Source organism: Scophthalmus maximus, chromosome 9 (genome assembly GCF_022379125.1).
Source record: "Scophthalmus maximus strain ysfricsl-2021 chromosome 9, ASM2237912v1, whole genome shotgun sequence".
NCBI classification, from domain to species: Eukaryota; Metazoa; Chordata; class Actinopteri; order Pleuronectiformes; family Scophthalmidae; genus Scophthalmus; species Scophthalmus maximus.
In genome coordinates, this window is record NC_061523.1 from 14,271,808 (window position 1) to 14,298,916 (window position 27,109).

The following is a 27,109-nucleotide window of genomic DNA, read 5'->3' on the forward strand; positions in this document are numbered from 1 at the left end:
GGAGTGTTTTGAATAATTACTTCCACACTGCTACCAATGGTTGGTTAATAATTGAAGCCTCTGAATGCTCTGATTTGTCATGGGAGGTCCATTGAGCATATACACTAAAATGTCAAGAGTACATCTGTATTGTACCAGCAACATACGTGGCTTTATTTCATGTGGAGAGACGCAACAGTCACTTGCAGCTTAAACATGTGTTATTGCGTAAGAGAGCAGCATTACTAGTTCAGGATTATTATTTCATATTGCCTGTGATCATTTGATCTATTATATGTCATATTTGATGAACCCAAAATCCTTTTGTTGTTTTTGTCAGCAGAAGTCAAGACAGGAGAACCCTAGCAGCCGACTGAAGCCCTTGGCATTGCTTGAGCAATCCAGGGTAAGTGTCATATCAATGGTATAAGGGAACATAAGGCCGTGAAGTCAGTGTTACTTCAGAAAAATGTTCTATAATTTGGCCAGACGCCAAACCTCTGTCGGAATGTTTGTTGCAAAGCCTCCTTTGAACCTGGAAGGTCATGTCACTGTCATTCGGCTGTGAAAGGCCTGCCTTATGGAAACCTGACACTTGGCTGCTTCTGCTCACTGTGTCTACTCTTGCACCCCCGTCCCCCCCCCCCCTCCCAGTGACCACCTGTTCTGCTCAAACCCCTTTTTCTTTCTTATGAAACAACCTTGCCAAGAGCCTGCCAAGCTCACTCTTGTTTTAAATGTTTTAAGTCAGCATCCATGGAAGGTGATACCAGTCATTGTTGGCCAATAACAAGCCATAAGCGAGGCTTATCCAGAAATGCTTGGGGTTGTACTTTGGTTAACAGAAGCTGTCGTCTGTCCTGCTGTCTTCATTTCAACCCCTAGCTCAACACATACGAGGGCATAATAAAATATGGTGGATAGTAAGCTCATCTATCTTCTTTTACCCCAATTTCTCCCTGCCTTTATTGTTTCCCAAAGGCTTCTTAAAATGCTCATTTTGTGTGTCCTTCAAATATGATTCACTTCAAATTGAAGGACACTATGTGACACTAGGAATGTCACAGACATGAAATTCAGTTAAAGGAAAAGGAAAGAATAAAGTGGTTAATTATCATGTTGCCTGATTGTTTGAGTAACAAACTGTCTGCCTGTCTTATGGTCCCAAGAACAGAGACTCACTTATTTAGCATCTGCTTACAACACAATTCATACCTAATCATATGATCTCTTAGGATCATCGTTTGGATAAATTTTTTTCTCCAAAATATGTTCTCCTATTTTATGGCATATTCTGAAGGGGGGGGGGGGGGCACTTTGCAGGGAAAGTTTACTGCAAATATTCAGGATGCCCCATGCACAGTATGGTGCTTTAAGTACGCCTTAGTAATAGCCGACAATTTTTAAAATATATTTGGTTTTCTTCTCTTCAAAAGTGTAGGCTAGCGTTACACAGGGCTGTTTCACAACCATACCTCCCCATTTTCTTGCTTTCTATCTTGCTCACTTTCAATTTTTAAAAAACAATTTCCTCTTCTTTCCATCGTCCCCCTCTCTGTAAGTTCTTTCCTTCCCTCCCATATTGCTGCAAGCCTCAGCTCTGCCCTGCAGTTTGCTGCCAGAAATATGTAAAAGCTGTGAGAACAAGGACGGCCTAAATAGATTACTCTCTATCATGTGGAGCTTCTGAGCAATAATAAAATGTGCTTGAAGAAATAGGTTTGAATATGAAAAGTATTAAAATAGACAGTTGGATGGGGAGGGAAAAGAAAGACAAAGACAGATGTTTTCATCAACTGAGTGAGGAGAGGAGGTGAATGTGTGAAATGAGTGCCATTGTAACAAATTAGGAAAACATCCATTCTTTTGGTTCAGGGTGGGTTCATAGACTTGCTTAATCCTCATCTTGCCTAAATGGACTTTGGGTAATGAAATTGGGTAAGGCTGGATCTTCGTTTATGCAAAATGCCTTTTGTCCCCATATTTGTACATTTCAAATCCATTGGATGCATATGCAGTAATGGGAAGGATACCGTATGACCTGAGGTCTTAATAAGATTGATGTTTCAAGCTTCAGTCAACTGACACTGACAGACAAATGAGACTGAAAGAGAGCGGCCACGGAGAAATAGGGGAAGAATATCAGGTTCTGAAAGCCTGCGATTGGCGTCATCTTTGGCATAAACATCATCCCTGTCTCTTGTATCAGTGAGTGTCCCCGGCTCTTCCTGTTCGGTCCTGAGTCTGTGAAAGCCGAATTTTGTGGGAGGACTTAATATTACCTCAAAGCATTGCAAGCATTTTCCAGTTTTCCTAATGATGTGGGACCAGTCTATTTATTGATGTGGTTTAATTGGTTTATTGTGCGCTGTGTCTTTGGACACTGTCCAGCAAACTAGCAAGACCAGTTTGCAAATGTCTCGGCATTCCACACTGTCTGTTAAATAGTGCTTTCTCACACACCCTACATTAGATGTTTCATCATTTTAAATGACATGGAAGTCCTGTTTGTGTTGTTTCGATGTAAAGTTTTACTTTAAAACTACATGCACCACCTAAATGTACAGCATATTAGCCAAATCATCATTGTGGTATTCTTCAAAATATCTAATTTGACAAAAATATTGTGTTGGCAGAGAGCGGCAGATTACTTTTGAGCAAGTGATATACAGTATGTTACCGGCCCTTTTGAAACAGCTGTTTCTTATCTCTGCCTCAGGTTCCTCTTGTTCCCAGCCGCTTGTTACCTTGCAGAACAGTGTGGCAGCCTCAATGAACAGATTCATTGCTGGTTCAGTTTCTTATACGTTTATTCTGTAAGTGTGTCAGAATTAAAATGAAAACCTGCAGTTTGTTAAGTTAAGTTTCTTAATCATCTAACAATCTGAGTGCATGCTATCACCTTTAGTAAAGGTCTTAGAGGAAACATATTTCAGGGTAGATATAAAGCCAACACAAGTGAAGTGAAGGGAACAGAGCACACAGAGGAAAACACTTGTATAACAAGTGGACGATGTTTAACTAACCTATGGACAATGAAGTGTTGTGTCATGTATTGAAGCACCAAACGGCTGGTTTGCTACAGTTCAGTTGGTAGAAAGGGTAGTGTCAAGATTGGTGGTATGGTTCCGTGTCTTTAAGGATGAAACTAAACTTAAATACCTCCTGATGTGTGTGAAATGAATGCAATGTTTAAACATGCAAACTATTTCAGGCTAGGTAGAGACACATGGCTCAGGCAGCATTGTGTAACTGACAGGATGGGTTGTGGAGCAATGAAACAGGGGGTTGTCTGTTCCAAAGATGAGAGTGGGTACTACTATGTTTGAGGAGACAGTTCTAAGAACGATGAAAACAAACCTTATTATCATTATTATTACCTTATTATGATGGTTGCAAAATGTATTATTCAGTGCACATAGACGCGTAAAGAAAAGTTTAGGACGACTGTAAAGAAATTTGGTGAATTTTTGCATCATTGTTTGCTTATAGAAAAGTTAACATCACCAGCAATATCCATACCCAATAAGTAATGTGATATGGAATTGTATTGCTGCGTGCACCTTAAAGGTGATCAACTTTATGATACAGTGAATGTCATTAAAAAACAATCATCACAAATATATGGTCAACCTAGACTGAAACTGATGGGTCAGTCATTAATTAACACATTAAGACTTTTCGTGTGTATGAGCATAAACCAGTGTGTACTTGTTGTAGTATTAGAGTACTGTTTGTGAATGTGCATGTTTGATAATGAGGTTTTGGTAAATTGTTGATGTTCAACATGTCTGATGCCTCTCTGTGTTTTCTGAAAGTAAGACAGCTTTAACCATCATTGTTCTCTGTATTGATATTGGAGCTGGGGTGTAGGAACAGGATTGGGCCGCTTTCCTCAGGGCAGGGTGTGGTCTGACTCCCAACAAAATTTCCAAAGTACACAGTACCTTAGAGTGAGAGAATGGTTTGGTGTTTTGGGGAGGTAGAGACTGTGTTGTCTGACAGGGTTTTAACACCATCTAGTGTTCACAATTGGGTCCAACAAGCTAAATCTACTTTTGGAGCAGGGTTGGTAAAGCTATAATTCAGACAAATAGGGAATTAGTTTTGAGGGAGAAAAACATTTAGTCGGGAATAGAATACTTTGTGGACATAAAGTGATGTTATTTGTTCTGTCATAATTTTGTCTTCATGATTATCACTGTTTTTCTTTATATAGGAAAACCACGGTACAGTTTCTGACACACCAGGGGTTAAATAGAGGAACGCAAACCAAAGGTATTTTATGAAATCACATAAGTCCCTTGTAACTTATATATTTCTTACTGTATACATAGAAACACATAGTTTCTTGCTACCTTATGTTTTATTCTTTTAAACCGATTATTCTAATGTTTGTGTTTAAAGATGGCTGACGAGGAAGAAACCAGGGAAGTGCTCTTTCCAGACTGGGAAGGGCCGGACAAAACTGGCCTGACCATAGAACGGACAAGTGAAGGAGAGATCTTTGTTAAGGAGGTGAAAGGAGAGTCACCTGCAGCGCGGTCTGGAAAAGTATATGAAGGTAGAAAATTCCTTCTTTCCGCCTCATATCTGTGTCTGTTATCAAGTATGAATTAACATTTAACTCATTTGACCAATGTGTCAAGTAATCTCTGTATTCTGAACAGACTTTTGTTTCTGTCTCCACTTAATTCAAAGGTGATCAAATTGTGGGAGCCACTATTTACTTTGATAACATGAGCTCAGAAGAAACATCTGATCTACTGAAGACATTGAACCGCCACAAGGTTGGACTGAAACTACAAAACAAAGGAGACAAATCCCCCTGCTGCTCTCCCTTGAGCACACCATGTCGTTCACCAATGGGCACACTGACATGGGAAGGGAAGACCCGGTTTGGAGGCTCTAGTCCAGACATCATCCTTGTAAGTTGTTTTTTTTTCCGAACATAATATCATATGTGACTTGTTTAAGGGAAACTACTGAAACAAAACATATATTACATTAATAATAATAAAATAACATTTCATGATATATGCCTTTTTGTGTTTTATCACCAGAGTGGAGATGATGAGGACTACAAGAGAATATACACAAAAAAGATAAAACCAAGGCTGAAGTCTGAAGACCTTGCAGAGGGAGTAGATGTTCGTACAGAGCGGCACAGCAGCACAAGCAGTGATGGCAGCACAATTACTACCATCACCCGACGCATCACTACCTACACCGTGGATATGCCAGGTGGCATAAGTGAGGAACTTTCAAGCCCAGAGTTCAAGGGGCTAAGGCACGAATCTGGAGATGGATCTCCTCGTTTCAGAATCTCACATGGCAGCCCTTCAGGTAAAGAGGGAACAGAGGAGGGAGATTTTGAGTCAAGCAATGTCTCTTACTCTGGACCACATCTTAGCTCCACAGAGACACACTGGGGCAGTGGGGATGTTAAGACCACAACAATAACAAGAGAGAAAGAAAAAGATAGAAATACAGGTCTCGGATTTAAAGGGCCAAACTTTGGAATAACAGGTGGTAGCCAGGGGGACTTTGAGATCTCAAGAGGAAGTGGAGAGCAAGGAGGTGGAAGCTTTCAGGTGTCAGGAACAAGCATGACACTAGGAGACAGCACAAACACTGGGAGTTGGCATGTTACAAAAGGAGAGTTGGGAGGTGCCGAGGTGATCTCTACTGATGAAGGGTCAATTAGTATGTCTTTACCAGGAAAGGGCATACAGATTTTGACTACATCGATTGATAAAACACAGGAGGGAAGCGTTGAGACCAGTTTAGGTGAGCGAAAAAAGGTGAGGGTATCTGAAATTACCATCAGTCACCCACAAGCAAAAGGATCAGGCAGTATTGATATTCCGAAGGTCAGACAAGGTGAAGATTCCATTGATATTGATACTGAATTGACAGGTGGCAGGATAGGAGGATCAGCAAAAACATTAGGCAGCGTTTCCTCCGGATATTCCACAGGGCAAGGCAAGATTTCAATGGCAGGTGTGGATGTAACAGTGCCAAAGACAGAGGGAGAACTTAAGGCACCCAAAGTAGACTTTAAAGGTCCAAATGTTAACATTGAGGGGAAAGAAGTGGATTTGCCTCAGATAAAGATACCATCATCTGGGACTCCTGGGGTTGCTGTTAAAACACCACAAGTTGTTGTTGGAAGCAGTGGTGTAAAAATAAAAGGACCAAAGATGCCAGGTGTGGATATCACACTTGAAGGTCAAAAAGTTGAGAGAGAGGTCGATATAAAAATACCAAAGATTGAAGGAGATGTTGGTTCTCCAAAAGCTGGCATTAAAATTAAAGCTCCTGAAGTGGACATTAATGCACAAGAAATTGACATTAAAACTCCTAGCGGTAATATCAAAGGATCAAAATTCGTTGTGTCACCATTTTCAGGAACGAAGGTCTCCATGCCAAATGTGGATTTAAGCAGCAAAGGTCCCAAACTCAAAAGTGATGTGGACATATCGGCTCCAACCAAGGTTGACATCCAAGGACCAGAGTTTGATATTGCAGGGCCTAAGGGTGGATTTGAAATGCCGAAAATCAAAAAACCCTCATTCAGCCTAAAAGGTCCCAAAGTTGAGGGTCCAGATGTTGATATAAAAGTCCCCGAAGCAAACATCTATGTGAAAGGACCTGACGTTGGCAATAAAGCTCCAGATATTGAAATCGAAGGCCCTGATACAAAAGTCAAAGGACCAAAATCCAGCCTTCCAAAAATTTCAGGACCAAACCTCTCAATGCCAAATGTGGACATCAAACTAAAAGGTCCAAAACTCAACAGTGATGTGGAATTGTCTACTCCAAAGATAGAGGGAGACATTAAGACACCCGAGGTTGACATCAAAGGACCAGAGTTTGATTTTGCAGGGCCTAAGGGTGGATTTGAAATGTCGAAAATCAAAATGCCCTCTTTTAACCTTAAAGGTCCCAAAGTTGAGGGTCCAGATCTTGATATGAAAGTGCCCGAAGCAAGCATCGATGTGAAAGGACCGAAAGTTGACATTAAAGCTCCAGGAATTGATATTGAAGGCCCTGATGCAAAGGTCAAAGGACCCAAATTCAATCTGCCAACAATTTCAGCACCCAAAGTCTCCATGCCAGATTTTGATTGGAAACTAAAAGGTCCAAACCTCAACAGTGATGTTGAAGTGTCTACACCAAAGATAGAGGGAGACATAAAAACACCTGAGATGGATATCAATGTACCAGATGTTGACATTGACGGCAGCAGTGGTGGATTTAAAATGCCAAAGATTAAAATTCCATCTTTTGGCATTAAAGGTCCCAAAGTTGAGGGACCAGATGTTGATATAAAAGTCCCCGAAGCAAAAATTGAAATGAAAGGACCTGACGTTGACATTAAAGGTCAAGGAATTGACATTGAAGGCCCTGATGCAAAGGTCAAAGGACCCAAATTCAATCTGCCAACAATTTCCGCACCCAAAGTCTCCATGCCAGATTTTGATTGGAAACTAAAAGGTCCAAACCGCAACAGTGATGTTGAAGTGTCTACTCCAAAGATAGAGGGAGACATAAAAACACCTGAGATGGATATCAATGTACCAGATGTTGACATTGAGGGCAGCAGTGGTGGATTCAAAATGCCAAAGTTTAAAATTCCATCATTTGGCATTAAAAGCCCTAAATTAGAAGGGTCAGAGGCTGATACAAGCCTTCCCAAAGCAAACGTTGACATAGAAGCTCCTGAATTTGACATCCAAGCACCAGAGCTTGATATTGCAGGGCCTAAGGGTGGATTTGAAATGCCAAAAATCAAAATGCGCTCTTCTAACATTAAAGGTCCCAAAGTGGAGGGTCCAGATATTGATATAAAAGTCCCTGACGCAAACATCGATGTGAAAGGACCTAAAGTTGACATTAAAGCTCCAGCAATTGACATTGAAGAACCTGACACAAAGGTCAAAGGACCGACTCTCAGCCTTCCAACAATTTCAGGACCAAACCTGTCAATGCCAAATGTGGACTTTAAACTCAAAGGTCCAAAACACAAAGGTGAAATGGATTTGTCTTCTCCAAAGATAGAGGGAGACATAAAAACACCTGAGATGGATATCAATGTACCAGATGTTGACATTGAGGGCAGCAGTGGTGGATTTAAAATGCCAAAGATTAAAATTCCATCATTTGGCATTAAAGGTCCCAAAGTTGAGGGACCAGATGTTGATATAAAAGTCCCCGAAGCAAACATTGAAATGAAAGGACCTGACGTTGACACTAAAGCTCCAGGAATTGATATTGAAGGCCCTGATGCAAAAATCAAAGGACCCAAATTCAGCATGCCAACAATTTCCGCACCCAAAGTCTCCATGCCAGAGGTGGATTGGAAACTAAAAGGTCCAAAACTCAAAAGTGATGTGGAATTGTCTACTCCAAAGATAGAGGGAGACATAAAGACACCCGAGGTTGACATCAAAGGACCAGAGTTTGATATTGCAGGGCCTAAGGGTGGATTTGAAATGCCGAAAATCAAAATACCCTCTTTGAACCTTAAAGGTCCCAAAGTTGAGGGTCCAGATGTTGATATGAAAGTGTCCAAAGCAAGCATCGATGTGAAAGGACCGAAAGTTGACATTAAAGCTCCAGGATTTGATATTGAAGGCCCTGATGCAAAAGTCAAAGGACCCAAATTCAGCATGCCAACAATTTCCGCACCCAAAGTCTCCATGCCAGAGTTGGATTGGAAACTAAAAGGTCCAAAACTCAACAGTGATGTTGAAGTGTCTACACCAAAGATAGAGGGAGACATAAAAACACCCGAGATGGATATCAATGTACCAGATGTTGACATTGAGGGCAGCAGTGGTGGATTTAAAATGCCAAAGTTTAAAATTCCATCATTTGGCATTAAAGGTCCCAAAGTTGAGGGACCAGATGTTGATATAAAAGTCCCCGAAGCAAACATTGAAATGAAAGGACCTGACGTTGACATTAAAGCTCCAGGAATTGATATTGAAGGCCCTGATGCAAAAATCAAAGGACCCAAATTCAGCATGCCAACAATTTCCGCACCCAAAGTCTCCATGCCAGAGTTGGATTGGAAACTAAAAGATCCAAAGCTCAACAGTGATGTGGAATTGTCTACTCCAAAGATAGAGGGAGACATAAAGACACCCGAGGTTGACATCAAAGGACCAGAGTTTGATATTGCAGGGCCTAAGGGTGGATTTGAAATGCCGAAAATCAAAATACCCTCTTTTAACCTTAAAGGTCGGAAAGTTGAGGGTCCAGATGTTGATATGAAAGTGCCCGAAGCAAACATCGATGTGAAAGGACCGAAAGTTGACATTAAAGCTCCAGGAATTGATATTGAAGGCCCTGATGCAAAAGTCAAAGGACCCAAATTCAGCATGCCAACAATTTCCGCACCCAAAGTCTCCATGCCAGAGTTGGATTGGAAACTAAAAGGTCCAAAACTCAACAGTGATGTTGAAGTGTCTACTCCAAAGATAGAGGGAGACATAAAAACACCTGAGATGGATATCAATGTACCAGATGTTGACATTGAGGGAAGCAGTGGTGGATTTAAAATGCCAAAGTTTAAAATTCCATCATTTGGCATCAAAGGTCCCAAAGTTGAGGGACCAGATGTTGATATAAAAGTCCCCGAAGCAAAAATTGAAATGAAAGGACCTGACGTTGACATTAAAGCTCCAGGAATTGACATTGAAGGCCCTGATGCAAAAATCAAAGGACCCAAATTCAGCATGCCAACAATTTCCCCACCCAAAGTCTCCATGCCAGAGTTGGATTGGAAACTAAAAGGTCCAAAGCTCAACAGTGATGTGGAATTGTCTACTCCAAAGATAGAGGGAGACATAAAGACACCCGAGGTTGACATCAAAGGACCAGAGTTTGATATTGCAGGGCCTAAGGGTGGATTTGAAATGCCGAAAATCAAAATACCCTCTTTTAACCTTAAAGGTCGGAAAGTTGAGGGTCCAGATGTTGATATGAAAGTGCCCGAAGCAAACATCGATGTGAAAGGACCGAAAGTTGACATTAAAGCTCCAGGAATTGATATTGAAGGCCCTGATGCAAAAGTCAAAGGACCCAAATTCAGCATGCCAACAATTTCCGCACCCAAAGTCTCCATGCCAGAGTTGGATTGGAAACTAAAAGGTCCAAAACTCAACAGTGATGTTGAAGTGTCTACTCCAAAGATAGAGGGAGACATAAAAACACCTGAGATGGATATCAATGTACCAGATGTTGACATTGAGGGAAGCAGTGGTGGATTTAAAATGCCAAAGTTTAAAATTCCATCATTTGGCATCAAAGGTCCCAAAGTTGAGGGACCAGATGTTGATATAAAAGTCCCCGAAGCAAACATTGAAATGAAAGGACCTGACGTTGACATTAAAGCTCTAGGAATTGACATTGAAGGCCCTGATGCAAAAATCAAAGGACCCAAATTCAGCATGCCAACAATTTCCGCACCCAAAGTCTCCATGCCAGAGGTGGATTGGAAACTAAAAGGTCCAAAACTCAACAGTGATGTTGAAGTGTCTACTCCAAAGATAGAGGGAGACATAAAAACACCTGAGATGGATATCAATGTACAAGATGTTGACATTGATGGCAGCAGTAGTGGATTTAAATTGCCAAAGATTAAAATTCCATCATTTGGCATTAAAGGTCCCAAAGTTGAGGGACCAGATGTTGATATAAAAGTCCCCGAAGCAAACATTGAAATGAAAGGACCTGACGTTGACATTAAAGCTCCAGGAATTGACATTGAAGGCCCTGATGCAAAAATCAAAGGACCCAAATTCAGCATGCCAACAATTTCCGCACCCAAAGTCTCCATGCCAGAGGTGGATTGGAAACTAAAAGGTCCAAAACTCAAAAGTGATGTGGAATTGTCTACTCCAAAGATAGAGGGAGACATAAAGACACCCGAGGTTGACATCAAAGGACCAGAGTTTGATATTGCAGGGCCTAAGGGTGGATTTGATATGCCGACAATCAAAATACCCTCTTTTAACCTTAAAGGTCCCAAAGTTGAGGGTCCGGATGTTGATATGAAAGTGCCCGAAGCAAACATTGATGTGAAAGGACCAAAAGTTGACATTAAAGCTCCAGGAATTGATACTGAAGGCCCTGATGCAAAAATCAAAGGACCTAAATTCAGCATGCCAACAATTTCCGCACCCAAAGTCTCCATGCCAGAGTTGGATTGGAAACTAAAAGGTCCAAAGCTCAAAAGTGATGTGGAATTGTCTACTCCAAAGATAGAGGGAGACATAAAGACACCCAAGGTTGACATCAAAGGACCAGAGGTTGATATTGCAGGCCCTAAGGGTGAATTTGAAATGCCGAAAATCAAAATACCCTCTTTTAACCTTAAAGGTCCCAAAGTTGAGGGTCCAGATGTTGATATGAAAGTGCCCGAAGCAAACATCGATGTGAAAGGACCGAAAGTTGACATTAAAGCTCCAGGAATTGATATTGAAGGCCCTGATACAAAAATCAAAGGACCCAAATTCAGCATGCCAACAATTTCCGCACCCAAAGTCTCCATGCCAGAGTTGGATTGGAAACTAAAAGGTCCAAAACTCAACAGTGGTGTGGAATTGTCTACTCCAAAGATAGAGGGAGACATAAAGACACCCGAGGTTGACATCAAAAGACCAGATGTTGACATTGTGGGGCCTAAGGGTGGATTTGAAATGCCGAAAATCAAAATACCATCTATTGGTATCAAAGTCCCTGAGTTTGACATCAAAGGAGCCGATATTGACATTGAAAGTCCAAGTGGCAAAATGAAAGGACCTAAATTAAACATGCCAGCATTTTCAGGACCAAAAGTCTCCATGCCTGTTGTTGACTTGAATTTAAAAGGTCCCAAGCTTAAAGGTGATGCGGTTTTGACAGTTCCAGAAATAGAGGGAGACTTAAAAACACCTGAAGTCAAGCTCAAAGGTCATGATATTGATTTTGAATCTCCCGCCGGAGATGTTACAGGACCAAAATTTAAGTTACCAACATTATCTGGACCTAAAATGTCATTGCCAGATGTTGATATCCACCTGAAGGGGCCAAAGTTTAAGGGTGAATTGAAAGGGGATGTTCAAGTGCCTAAAGCTGAAATTGAGGCACCAGATTTTACAGTTGATGTTCATCAAATGGAGACAAAGAAAACCAAATTTAAAATGCCTAAGTTTGGATTCAAGGGTTCAAAGATAAAGACCCCAGAGACAGATGTGAAATTTGCACAAGGGGACATCAGAATCAAGGGAAAAACCAGCAGCTCTGAAGGAATTGATGTTGACTTTGGATTAACTGGGCCAAAAACAAAAGGTTCCAAATTCAAGATGCCAAAATTTGGTTTCAAAGGCCCAAAGTCTGAAATGCCAGAAGTTGATCTTAATCTTTCCAATGCTGGCAGAGATATAAAAACTGCAGATGTTGACATCGTAGGACCCAATGTTAAAATTGAGACAACAGGACCCAAATTCAAGTTGCCAACCATGTCAGGGCCAAAAATTACAATGCCAGATGTGGATTTCAATCTGAGAGGGCCCAATCTCAAAGGTGATGTGGACATATCTGTTCCAAAGATTGAAGGAGACATAAGAGCACCTGAAGTTGACTTAAAAGGTGTAGATATTGATGTCGAAGGGACAAAGGGTGGATTTGACATGCCTAAATTCAAAATGCCCTCATTTGGTATGAAGGCTGCAACATTGGAAGGTCCAGACGTCAATGTAAAACTCCCCAAGGGTAATATTGATGTTGATACACCTAAGATTGATATTGAAGTGCCACAATTTGACGTTGAAGGTCCTAATGCAAAACTCAAAGGACCCACGATCAACCTGCCATCGCTTTCAGGACCCAACCTGCCAGGCTGGGACATTAGCCGGAAAGGACTCAGAGTAAAAGGAGACGTCGATGTGTCAGTTCCAAAGATTGAAGGTGACATCAAAGCTCCCAAGGTTGACATTGAAGGGCCCGACGTTGACATTAAGAGTCCTAGTGGCAAGATCACAGGACCAAAATTCAAAATGCCAAACATCTCAGGACCAAAAATCCATATGCCAAGTGTGGATTTCAATCTGAGAGGGCCCAATCTCAAAGGTGATGTGGATATGTCCGTTCCAAAGATAGAAGGAGACATAAGAGCACCTGAAGTAGACTTAAAAGGTGCAGATATCGATATTGAAGAGCCAAAGGGTGGATTTAACATCCCTAAATTCAAAATGCCCTCATTTGGCATGAAGGATGCAACATTGGAAGGTCCAGATGTCAATGTCAAACTCCCCAAGGCTAATATTGATGTTGATGCACCTAAGATTGATATTGAAGGGCCACAATTTGACATTGAAGGTCCTGATGCAAAACTCAAACGACCCAAGATGAACTTGCCATCACTTTCAGGACCCAACCTGCCAGGCTGGGACATTAGCCTGAAAGGACCCAAAGTAAAAGGAGACGTTGATGTGTCAGTTCCAAAGATCGAAGGTGACATCAAAGCTCCCAAGGTTGACATTGAAGGGCCAGAATTTGAAATGAAGAGTCCTAGCGGCAAGATCAAAGGACCAAAATTCAAAATGCCAACCATCTCAGGACCAAACATCAACATGCCAAGTGTGGATTTCAATCTGAAAGGGCCCAATCTCAAAGGTGATGTGGATATGTCCATTCCAAAGATAGAAGGAGACATAAGAGCACCTGAAGTAGACTTCAAAGATGCAGATATCGATATTGAAGGGCCAAAGGGTGGATTTAACATCCCTAAATTTAAAATGCCCTCATTTGGCATGAAAGGTGCAACATTGGAAGGTCCAGATGTCAATGTCAAACTCCCCAAGGCTAATATTGATGTTGATGCACCTAAGATTGATATTGAAGGGCCACAATTTGACATTGAAGGTCCTGATGCAAAACTCAAAGGACCCAAAATCAACTTGCCATCACTTTCAGGACCCAACCTGCCAGGCTGGGACGTTAGCCTGAAAGGACCCAAAGTAAAAGGAGATGTCGATGTGTCGGTTCCAAAGATCGAAGGTGACATCAAAGCTCCCAAGGTTGACATTGAAGGGCCAGACTTTGACATGAAGAGTCCTAGTGGCAAGATCAAAGGACCAAAATTCAAAATGCCGACCATTTCAGGACCAAACATCCACATGCCGAATGTGGATTTCAATTTGAAAGGGCCCAATCTCAAAGGTGATGTGGATATGTCCGTTCCAAAGATAGAAGGAGACATTGGAGGACCCGAAGTTGACTTAAAAGGTGCAGATATCGATATTGAAGGGACAAAGGGTGGATTTCACATGCCTAAATTCAAAATGCCTTCATTTGGCATGAAGGGTGCAACATTGGAAGGTCCAGATGTCAATGTAAAACTCCCCAAGGCTAATGTTGATGTTGATGCACCTAAGATTGATATTGAAGGGCCACAATTTGACATTGAAGGTCCTGATGCAAAACTCAAAGGACCCAAGATCAACTTGCCATCACTTTCAGGACCCAACCTGCCAGGCTGGGACATTAGCCTGAAAGGACCCAAAGTAAAAGGAGACGTCGATGTGTCAGTTCCAAAGATCGAAGGTGACATCAAAGCTCCCAAGGTTGACATTGAAGGGCCAGACTTTGACATGAAGAGTCCTAGTGGCAAGATCAAAGGACCAAAATTCAAAATGCCAACCATCTCAGGACCAAACATCAACATGCCAAGTGTGGATTTCAATCTGAAAGGGCCCAATCTCAAAAGTGATGTGGATATGTCCGTTCCAAAGATAGAAGGAGACATAAGAGCACCTGAAGTAGACTTCAAAGATGCAGATATCGATATTGAAGGGACAAAGGGTGGATTTCACATGCCTAAATTCAAAATGCCCTCATTTGGCATGAAGGGTGCAACATTGGAAGGTCCAGATGTCAATGTAAAACTCCCCAAGGCTAATATTGATGTTGATGCACCTAAGATTGATATTGAAGGGCCTGATGCAAAACTCAAAGGACCCAAGATCAACTTGCCATCACTTTCTGGACCCAACCTGCCAGGCTGGGACATTAGCCTGAAAGGACCCAAAGTAAAAGGAGACGTCGATGTGTCAGTTCCAAAGATCCAAGGTGACATCAAAGCTCCCAAGGTTGACATTGAAGGGCCAGACTTTGACATGAAGAGTCCTAGTGGCAAGATCAAAGGACCAAAATTCAAAATGCCAACCATCTCAGGACCAAACATCAACATGCCAAGTGTGGATTTCAATCTGAAAGGGCCCAATCTCAAAAGTGATGTGGATATGTCCGTTCCAAAGATAGAAGGAGACATAAGAGCACCTGAAGTAGACTTCAAAGATGCAGATATCGATATTGAAGGGACAAAGGGTGGATTTCACATGCCTAAATTCAAAATGCCCTCATTTGGCATGAAGGGTGCAACATTGGAAGGTCCAGATGTCAATGTAAAACTCCCCAAGGCTAATATTGATGTTGATGCACCTAAGATTGATATTGAAGGTCCTGATGCAAAACTCAAAGGACCCAAGATCAACTTGCCATCACTTTCTGGACCCAACCTGCCAGGCTGGGACATTAGCCTGAAAGGACCCAAAGTAAAAGGAGACGTCGATGTGTCAGTTCCAAAGATCGAAGGTGACATCAAAGCTCCCAAGGTTGACATTGAAGGGCCAGACTTTGACATGAAGAGTCCTAGTGGCAAGATCAAAGGACCAAAATTCAAAATGCCAACCATCTCAGGACCAAACATCAACATGCCAAGTGTGGATTTCAATCTGAAAGGGCCCAATCTCAAAAGTGATGTGGATATGTCCGTTCCAAAGATAGAAGGAGACATAAGAGCACCTGAAGTAGACTTCAAAGATGCAGATATCGATATTGAAGGGACAAAGGGTGGATTTCACATGCCTAAATTTAAAATGCCCTCATTTGGCATGAAGGGTGCAACATTGGAAGGTCCAGATGTCAATGTAAAACTCCCCAAGGCTAATATTGATGTTGATGCACCTAAGATTGATATTGAAGGGCCTGATGCAAAACTCAAAGGACCGAAGATCAACTTGCCATCACTTTCTGGACCCAACCTGCCAGGCTGGGACATTAGCCTGAAAGGACCCAAAGTTTTAAAAGGAGACGTCGATGTGTCAGTTCCAAAGATCGAAGGTGACATCAAAGCTCCCAAGGTTGACATTGAAGGGCCAGACTTTGACATGAAGAGTCCTAGTGGCAAGATCAAAGGACCAAAATTCAAAATGCCAACCATCTCAGGACCAAACATCAACATGCCAAGTGTGGATTTCAATCTGAAAGGGCCCAATCTCAAAAGTGATGTGGATATGTCCGTTCCAAAGATAGAAGGAGACATAAGAGCACCTGAAGTAGACTTCAAAGATGCAGATATCGATATTGAAGGGACAAAGGGTGGATTTCACATGCCTAAATTCAAAATGCCCTCATTTGGCATGAAGGGTGCAACATTGGAAGGTCCAGATGTCAATGTAAAACTCCCCAAGGCTAATATTGATGTTGATGCACCTAATATTGACATTGAAGGTCCTGATGCAAAACTCAAAGGACCCAAGATCAACTTGCCATCACTTTCTGGACCCAACCTGCCAGGCTGGGACATTAGCCTGAAAGGACCCAAAGTAAAAGGAGACGTTGATGTGTCAGTTCCAAAGATCGAAGGTGACATCAAAGCTCCCAAGGTTGACATTGAAGGGCCAGACTTTGACATGAAGAGTCCTAGTGGCAAGATCACAGGACCAAAATTCAAAATGCCGACCATTTCAGGACCAAACATCCACATGCCGAATGTGGATTTCAATTTGAGAGGGCCCAATCTCAAAGGTGATGTGGATATGTCCGTTCCAAAGATAGAAGGAGACATAGGAGCACCCGAAGTTGACTTAAAAGGTGCAGATATCGATATGGAAGGGACAAAGGGTGGATTTCACATGCCTAAATTCAAAATGCCTTCATTTGGCATGAAGGGTCCAAAATTGGAAGGTCCAGATGTCAATGTAAAACTCCCCAAGGCTAATTTTGATGTTGATGCACCTAAGATTGATATTGAAGGGCCACAATTTGACATTGAAGGTCCTGATGCAAAACTCAAAGGACCCAAGATCAACCTGCCATCACTTTCAGGACCCAACCTGCCAGGCTGGGACATTAGCCTGAAAGGACCCAAAGTAAAAGGAGATGTCGATGTGTCAGTTCCAAAGATCGAAGGTGACATCAAAGCTCCCAAAGTTGACATTGAAGGGCCAGACTTTGATATGAAGAGTCCTAGTGGCAAGATCACAGGACCAAAATTCAAAATGCCGACCATTTCAGGACCAAACATCCACATGCCGAATTTGGATTTCAATTTGAAAGGGCCCAATCTCAAAGGCGATGTGGATATGTCCGTTCCAAAGATAGAAGGAGACATAGGAGCACCCGAAGTTGACTTAAAAGGTGCAGATATCGATATTGAAGGGACAAAGGGTGGATTTCACATGCCTAAATTCAAAATGCCCTCATTTGGCATGAAGGGTCCAACATTGGAAGGTCCAGATGTCAATGTAAAACTCCCCAAGGCTAATATTGATGTTGATGCACCTAAGATTGACATTGAAGGTCCTGATGCAAAACTCAAAGGACCCAAGATCAACTTGCCATCACTTTCTGGTCCCAACCTGCCAGGCTGGGACATTAGCCTGAAAGGACCCAAAGTAAAAGGAGACGTTGATGTGTCAGTTCCAAAGATCGAAGGTGACATCAAAGCTCCCAAGGTTGACATTGAAGGGCCAGACTTTGACATGAAGAGTCCTAGTGGCAAGATCACAGGACCAAAATTCAAAATGCCGACCATTTCAGGACCAAACATCCACATGCCAAGTGTGGATTTCAATTTGAAAGGGCCCAATTTCAAAGGTGATGTGGATATGTCCGTTCCAAAGATAGAAGGAGACATAGGAGCACCCGAAGTTGACTTAAAAGGTGCAGATATCGATATGGAAGGGACAAAGGGTGGATTTCACATGCCTAAATTCAAAATGCCCTCATTTGGCATGAAGGGTCCAAAATTGGAAGGTCCAGATGTCAATGTAAAACTCCCCAAGGCTAATTTTGAAGTTGATGCACCTAAGATTGATATTGAAGGGCCACAATTTGACATTGAAGGTCCTGATGCAAAACTCAAAGGACCCAAGATCAACTTGCCATCACTTTCAGGACCCAACCTGCCAGGCTGGGACATTAGCCTGAAAGTACCCAAAGTAAAAGGAGACGTCGATGTGTCAGTTCCAAAGATCAAAGGTGACATCAAAGCTCCTAAGGTTGACATTGAAGGGCCAGACTTTGACATGAAGAGTCCTAGTGGCAAGATCACTGGACCAAAATTCAAAATGCCAACCATCTCAGGACCAAACATCAACATGCCAAGTCTGGATTTCAATCTGAGAGGGCCCAATCTCAAAGGTGATGTGGATATGTCCATTCCGAAGATAGAAGGAGAAATAGGAGCACCCGAAGTTGACTTACAAGGTGCAGATATCGATATTGAAGGGACAAAGGGTGGATTTCACATGCCTAAATTCAAAATGCCCTCATTTGGCATGAAGGGTCCAAAATTGGAAGGTCCAGACGTCAATGTAAAACTCCCCAAGGCTAATATTGATGTTGATGCACCTGAGATTGATATTGAAGGGCCACAATTTGACGTTGAAGGTCCTGATGCAAAACTCAAAGGACCCAAGCTCAACCTGCCATCATTTTCAGGACACAAGCTGCCAGGTTGGGACGTTAGCCTGAAAGGACCCAAAGTAAAAGGAGATGTCGATGTGTCAGTTCCAAAGATCGAAGGTGACATCAAAGTTCCCAAGGTTGACATTGAAGGGCCAGACTTTGACATGAAGAGTCCTAGTGGCAAGATCACAGGACCAAAATTCAAAATGCCAACAATCTCAGGACCAAACATTCAAATGCCAAGTGTGGATTTCAATCTGAGAGGGCCCAATCTCAAAGGTGATGTGGATATGTCCATTCCAAAGATAGAAGGAGACATAGGAGCACCCGAAGTTGACTTACAAGGTGCAGATATCGATATTGAAGGGATAAAGGGTGGATTTCACATGCCTAAATTCAAAATGCCCTCATTTGGCATGAAGGGTCCAAAATTGGAAGGTCCAGATGTCAATGTAAAACTCCCCAAGGCTAATATTGATGTTGATGCACCTGAGATTGATATTGAAGGGCCACAATTTGACGTTGAAGGCCCTGATGCAAAACTCAAAGGACCCAAGCTCAACCTGCCATCATTTTCAGGACAAAAGCTGCCAGGTTGGGACGTTAGCCTGAAAGGACCTAAAGTAAAAGGAGATGTTGATGTGTCAGTTCCAAAGATCGAAGGTGAAATCAAAGCTCCCAAGGTTGACATTGAAGGGCCAGACTTTGACATGAAGAGTCCTAGTGGCAAGATCACAGGACCAAAATTCAAAATGCCAACCATCTCAGGACCAAACATCCAATTGCCAACCATCTCAGGACCAAACATCCAAATGCCAAGTGTGGACTTCAATCTGAGAGGGCCTAATCTCAAAGGTGATGTGGATATGTCCGTTCCAAAGATAGAAGGAGACATAGGAGCACCCGAAGTTGATTTCAAAGGTGCAGATATCGATATTGAAGGGACAAAGGGTGGATTTCACATGCCTAAATTCAAAATGCCCTCATTTGGCATGAAGGGTCCAAAATTGGAAGGTCCAGATGTCAATGTAAAACTCCCCAAGGCTAATATTGATGTTGATGCACCTGAGATTGATATTGAAGGGCCACAATTTGACGTTGAAGGTCCTGATGCAAAACTCAAAGGACCCAAGATCAACTTGCCATCACTTTCAGGACACAAGCTGCCAGGTTGGGACGTTAGTCTGAAAGGACCCAAAGTAAAAGGAGACGTCGATGTGTCAGTTCCAAAGATTGAAGGTGACATCAAAGCTCCCAAGGTTGACATTGAAGGGCCAGACTTTGACATGAAGAGTCCTAGTGGCAAGATCACAGGACCAAAATTCAAAATGCCAACCATCTCAGGACCAAACATCCAAATGCCAAGTGTGGATTTCAATCTGAGAGGGCCAAATCTCAAAGGTGATGTGGATATGTCCGTTCCAAAGATAGAAGGAGACATAAGAGCACCTGAAGCAGACTTCAAAGGTGCAGATATTGATATTGAAGGACCAAAGGGTGGATTTAACATGCCTAAATTCAAAATGCCCACATTTGGCATGAAGGGTGCAACATTGGAAGGTCCAGATGGCAATGTAAAACTCCCCAAGGCTAATATTGATGTTGATGCACCCAAGATTGATATTGAAGGGCCCCAATTTGACATTGAAGGGCCAGACTTTGACATGAAGAGTCCTAGTGGCAAGATCAAAGGAGCAAAATTCAAAATGCCAACCATTTCAGGACCCAAAATTCATATGCCGAATGTGGATTTCAATTTGAAAGGGCCCAATCTCAAAGGGGATGTGGATATGTCCATTCCAAAGATAGAAGGAGATATAGGAGCACCCGAAGTTGACTTAAAAGGTGCAGATATTGATGTTGAAGGGACAAAGGGTGGATTTCACATGCCTAAATTCAAAATGCCCTCATTTGGCATGAAGGGTCCAAAATTGGAAGGTCCAGATGTCAATGTAAAACTCCCCAAGGGTAATATTGATGTTGATGCACCTAAGATTGATTTTGAAGGGCCACAATTTGACGTTGAATGTCCCGATGCAAAACTCAAAGGACCCAAGCTCAACCTGCCATCACTTTCAGGACCCAACCTGCCAGGCTGGGACATTAGCCTGAAAGGACCCAAAGTAAAAGGAGACATCGATGTGTCCGTTCCAAAGATCGAAGGTGACATCAAAGCTCCCAAGGTGGACATTGAAGGGCCAGACTTTGACATGAAGAGTCCTAGTGGCAAGATCAAAGGACCAAAATTCAAAATGCCAACCATTTCAGGACCAAACATCAACATGCCAAGTGTGGATTTCAATCTGAAAGGGCCCAATCTCAAAGGTGATGTGGATATGTCCGTTCCAAAGATAGATGGAGACATAGGAGCACCCGAAGTTGACTTAAAAGGTGCAGATATTGATATTGGAGGGACAAAGGGTGGATTTCACATGCCTAAATTCAAAATGCCCTCATTTGGCATGAAGGGTCCAAAATTGGAAGGTCCAGATGTCAATGTAAAACTCCCCAAGGGTAATATTGATGTTGATGCACCTAAGATTGATTTTGAAGGGCCACAATTTGACGTCGAATGTCCCGATGCAAAACTCAAAGGACCCAAGATCAACCTGCCATCACTTTCAGGACCCAACCTGCCAGGCTGGGACATTAGCCTGAAAGGACCCAAAGTAAAAGGAGACGTCGATGTGTCCGTTCCAAAGATCGAAGGTGACATCAAAGCTCCCAAGGTTGACATTGAAGGGCCAGACTTTGACATGAAGAGTCCTAGTGGCAAGATCACAGGACCAAAATTCAAAATGCCAACCATCTCAGGACCAAACATCCAAATGCCAAGTGTGGATTTCAATCTGAGAGGGCCCAATCTCAAAGGTGATGTGGATATGTCCGTTCCAAAGATAGAAGGAGACATAGGAGCACCCGAAGTTGACTTAAAAGGTGCAGATATTGATATTGAAGGGACAAAGGGTGGATTTCACATGCCTAAATTCAAAATGCCTTCATTTGGCATGAAGGGTGCAACATTGGAAGGTCCAGATGTCAATGTAAAACTCCCCAAGGCTAATATTGATGTTGATGCACCTAAGATTGATATTGAAGGGCCACAATTCGACATTGAAGGGCCAGACTTTGACATGAAGAGTCCTAGTGGCAAGATCAAAGGACCAAAATTGAAAATGCCAACCATTTCAGGACCAAACATCAACATGCCAAGTGTGGATTTCAATCTGAAAGGGCCCAATCTCAAAGGTGATGTGGATATGTCCGTTCCAAAGATAGAAGGAGACATAGGAGCACCCGAAGTTGACTTAAAAGGTGCAGATATTGATATTGAAGGGACAAAGGGTGGATTTCACATGCCTAAATTCAAAATGCCCTCATTTGGCATGAAGGGTCCAAAATTGGAAGGTCCAGATGTCAATGTAAAACTCCCCAAGGCTAATATTGATGTTGATGCACCTAAGATTGACATTGAAGGGCCACAATTTGACATTGAAGGTCCTGATGCAAAACTCAAAGGACCCAAGATCAACTTGCCATCACTTTCAGGACCCAACCTGCCAGGCTGGGACATTAGCCTGAAAGGACCCAAAGTAAAAGGAGACGTTGATGTGTCAGTTCCAAAGATTGAAGGTGACATCAAAGCTCCCAAGGTTGACATTGAAGGGCCAGACTTTGACATGAAGAGTCCTAGTGGCAAGATCACAGGACCAAAATTCAAAATGCCAACCATCTCAGGACCAAACATCAACATGCCAAGTGTGGATTTCAATCTGAAAGGGCCCAATCTCAAAGGTGATGTGGATATGTCCGTTCCAAAGATAGAAGGAGACATAAGAGCACCTGAAGTAGACTTCAAAGGTGCAGATATCGATATTGAAGGGCCAAAGGGTGGATTTAACATCCCTAAATTCAAAATGCCCTCATTTGGCATGAAGGGTGCAACATTGGAAGGTCCAGATGTCAATGTAAAACTCCCCAAGGCTAATATTGATGTTGATGCTCCTAAGATTGATATTGAAGGGCCACAATTTGACATGGAAGGTCCTAATGCAAAAGTCAAAGGACCCAAGATCAACTTGCCATCACTTTCAGGACCCAAACTGCCAGGCTGGGACATTAGCCTGAAAGGACCCAAAGTAAAAGGAGACGTCGATGTGTCAGTTCCAAAGATCGAAGGTGACTTAACAGCTCCCAAGGTTGACATTCAAGGACCAGATGTTGACTTTGAAAGACAAAAAGGAGGTTTCAAAATGCCTACATTTAAAATGCCTTCCTTTGGATTTCAAGGCCAAAGTGTTGAAGGGCCAGATGTAAATGTCAGCCTCCCTGAATCTGAAATTGATATTAAAGCCCCTGAATTGGATATCAAAGGACCACAAGTTGAGTTGGAGTGTCCGACTGGTCAGATCAAGGGGTCAAAGTTCAAAATGCCAAACATCTCAGGACCAAACATTTCTATGCCAGACTTCAAAGGTGATGTGGACTTGTCAGTTGCAAAGATTGAAAAAGACATAAGAGTTCCTGAAGTGGACATCAGAGTTCCACAGATTGACGTTGATGGGTCAAACCGTGGATTTGACATGCCTAAATTCAACATGCCGTCACTCAACATTAAAGGTCCAAAAATGGAGGGTCCTAATATTGATACAAAACTTCCCAATGCTAATATTGATTTGAAAGCACCTGACATTGACTTTAAAGCTCCAGAAATTAACATTGAAGGCCCAGATGCAACAATTAAAGGACCCAAAGTTAAGATACCAGCCATAAAAGGACCAACACTGCCAGACTTTGATATGAATCTTAAAGGTGATACGAGTTTTTCACCTCCACATATTGAGGCAGATATAAAACCACCTGCCATTGATATTAAAGGTCCACAGGTTGAAGGATTTAAGGGCGGAATTGAAATACCATCACTGAACATTAAAGGTCCAAAATTGGAGGGTCCAGCCATTGACCTAAATCTCCCCAAATCTAACATAGATTTTAAAGCACCGGATGTAAACCTCAAAGGGCGTAAAATAAAATGTGAGATGGATGCTTCAATGCACAAATTGGAAGGGGATATCAAAGATCCAAATGCCAACATTAAAACACCAACTATCACAATTGAAGGTGGAAAAACAGGTGTTACATTTCCCAAATTCAAGGGTCCTAAGTTCGGAATGAAATCCCTTGAAGTGGGGGGGCCTGAATCCATGGTAAAGAAACCCATGATCAGTGTAGGAGCAAAAGGTTCAAGAACAGAAGTACAACTCCCAGATAATGAAGCAAGTCTGGATGCCCCCGATTTTGACGTCAATGTAAAGGGGAAAAAGGGGAAATTTAAACTTCCAAAAGTGAAAGCAACAGCAAAGAAACATGATCTTGACATAGAAACACCAGCAGTATCTCTCGATGTAGAGACACACAATATCAATGCTAAAGGAACAAAGGTAAAGAAGCCTCTTTTTGGTAAGCTTCATTTTCCTGATGTGGAATTAGATATCAAATCACCCAAAGTAAAAGGCGATGGATCTTTTTCAGAGGGACTGAAATCACCTGATATAGAATTGCCATCTGCTAGCCTGAACACTAACATTGAGGGTTCTGGTATTGACAGACCAAACTTTAGTTTGGAGGCATCAGATGTGAAATTAAAGACTCCTAATATTAAATTGACAAATGTAAAAGGGGGTGCAGAGATTGATCCACATATTTCAGGGGGCAGTTCACATGGTAGCCATCAATACCCAGAGGGCACAGTAACATTTCCAAAAATCAAGGTACCAAAATTTGGTATTGCTCTCCCTGAGCTAGAAGGCCAAGAGCATGGAAGAAATGTTGAATCTGAACTTTTATCTAGTGGAGGAATAAATTTGCAGTCTCCATCTGTCAGCTGTCAAGCCAGTTCACAAGATGTTGAGGCTCCCAGTCCAGAGCTAAAGTACAGGGAAGGCAAAGTAAAGGTAAAGATGCCAAAGTTGTTTGGCAAATCAAAAGCAAAAGGCGGTAGTGCAGGTGACATCCGGGTACCAGAGGTAGCATTGAGTACAAGTGGAAAAGGCAGTAAAGACCTAAATGTACACACTGGGGAAGTGATGGGAGGAAAATTAGAGCTAGGTGATCCTGGACTTGGTGTGTCAACTAAAGGCAAGTCAGCCTCACTGGATCTATTCAAGAAATCAAGGCATCGGTCTTCTTTGAGTGATGAAGGGGGGCTTGCAGTCAGTTCTCCTTCAATTCACTTAGAAGCTGAGGGTGGTGACATTCCATTAGACCTAGGAGGAACGAAAGTCAAAGGAAAGAAAAGCAAGTTGAAGTTCGGCACCTTTGGAGGTTTTGGTTCAAAGTCAAAGGGCTCATATGAAGTGACACTTGGTGAGGAAAGTGAGAGAGAGGTTGAGGGTAGCACAAGTCTTCCCCAACCCTCTAAAAAGTCAAGATTGTCTTCATCTTCCAGCAGTGACAGTGGTTCAAGGGGTGGTTTTAGGTTCCCAAGACTTGAATTATCTGTCTCACCAAAAAAATGATTGTGAGGCAAATTAAACTATCTCATGTACACTTAAATTCTTTCTCCTAGTATGGTAAATTCTTCAAAATTTAAAACCTAAGGAGACTTACACAGGCATCATTAATCATTCTTTGTTTTTCACTATTAGACGGGAGTGCATGAGATTGTTTAAAATCCCTTTAAACTGTAAATAATATTAATTTGTATTGTAATAATAAATATTGTTTTTGTACATATTCCAGATTTATTGAACATATGCCATCTCACCAAATATCAACCATTTGTTTATTGCAGGGTTTTTCATTATGTCCTATTTCATTCTATAAAATGAATGTTAATGATTGGGTGTGTTATATTTCTATCCAGGTGTCTATTGCACAGAACAGTTACAATAGTTATTTTGAAGGAAAATCTTGCTTATACACCCACACAGATATAAACTGTTGCCACTTTTTTAATGTAAGAAATGATTTTATTTTCAAGCTTTGTTATCATAATCAGTGCAGAAGTATATATACGAAACATAGAGCTGGCCCTAACACGTTCACGTTTATAGAGTGATGATGTATATAACAATTGCAAAGTCAGTCACTCTTTCGAAAGCATCAAAATTCTGCTACTACTTCTCTTCATTTTTTAAAGAAAATTTATTTACCTAAATTCTATGCGATTTTCCAAAATATTAATTTGTTTCATGTCATTTTTGTTCTTACCTGTATTTTATTTCCTTTGTCAATCTCTACACTCGATGATTATGTAAAACAATGTCACGAATAAACATTTTGATGTTGTCACTTTCTGATGTTTGTAAACAAAATCTGCATTGATAGATTCCCATAGTTTTGATGAGATATGATGGAGATGGAATATACTTTGGATCTACTATTTTGTGTGCATTCTGCCAAATATACTGAATAAAACAATTTATAGAATTTATAATGTTTTTCGTTCATGACATGATATTATATGCACACCAATTATGTTTGTCTATCTAGTTCCACATTACAGTAATGCCATTGCATGATTTATTAATTTAAATATACTTCACATTGCTCAGGTGAAGCAGGCTTTTGGATGAAACTTATTTTTAACTGTCATACTCATTGACAATCATCCATCAGCTCATCTGATGTGAATTAAAGTTTTCTTTTTTAAACTTTGTCAATGGAAAAATGTTGTTCAACACAGATGCAGCTCCATAATGTCTAACACTGGATACAGTGATGTATTGAATTTAGTGCACAGGTCATGACACAAAACACCTCAAATACAGTGGACTGTATGACTCCACAAGAAAAATCAAGATACATTCTATCACAGTGTACATACAGTTCCTTAGTTCAGCATGACATACAGTAGGGCAGCAACTGTCATACAGAAAAATTTAAAATAACTTTGATACAGAAAAATTTAAAATAACTTTGATGAGTGGGATCAGATATATTTCAAGATTTTGGCTGAGGCCCCCTTTAATAGTTTTAAGAGAAGCGTGTTTTATTCTCAAATATTAACACTGAAAAACTGAAAATGAAACAACCAGGAGAATACAGCCGCCAGTATTATGCGTCTAAATTATCTGTCAAAAGTGAGGACATATAATGTTTTGTAACATACTATGGACTGTATATGGGTCAGTGAAAGCATAACTCAAAAATTGTATTTTGATAATCAAGATTACCTTGTCCAGAATATCTACTGTATATTGATAAAATTACACATTCTAAAATATACCAAACGAGTCATGATTTACAATAAAAACTACTACAAAGCATATAGATGCCAAATATAATATCTATGAATATTCCTTTAATAAAAAGTTAATTCATGCAAGCTTTATATGAGCAGACTAATCTATGTTTAATTTCATGCAGAGCTATTTGGTTA

The 27,109-nt window shown here is 41.5% G+C and overlaps 1 protein-coding gene across 11 annotated transcripts in view; it reads left to right on the plus strand.

Annotated features, from left to right (window-relative positions):
• Positions 1-26,161, plus strand: part of ahnak (AHNAK nucleoprotein) — a 33,361-nt gene extending 7,200 nt beyond the window's left edge. The window contains exons 2-7 of one of the 11 annotated variants that reach the window (XM_047334679.1): positions 323-385; positions 4,199-4,257; positions 4,387-4,543; positions 4,681-4,907; positions 5,043-20,915; positions 21,840-26,161. In XM_047334679.1, the coding sequence (XP_047190635.1) occupies positions 4,387-4,543; positions 4,681-4,907; positions 5,043-20,915; positions 21,840-25,244 (19,662 nt within the window). In that variant the 5' untranslated portion in view covers positions 323-385; positions 4,199-4,257 and the 3' untranslated portion in view covers positions 25,245-26,161. Of the gene's footprint in view, positions 1-319; positions 386-4,198; positions 4,258-4,386; positions 4,544-4,680; positions 4,908-5,042 lie in introns of all 11 variants that reach the window. The other 10 variants (XM_047334674.1, XM_047334678.1, XM_047334680.1 and 7 more) reach the window with 10 other exon arrangements.
• The last annotated feature ends 948 nt before the right edge of the window (positions 26,162-27,109 follow it).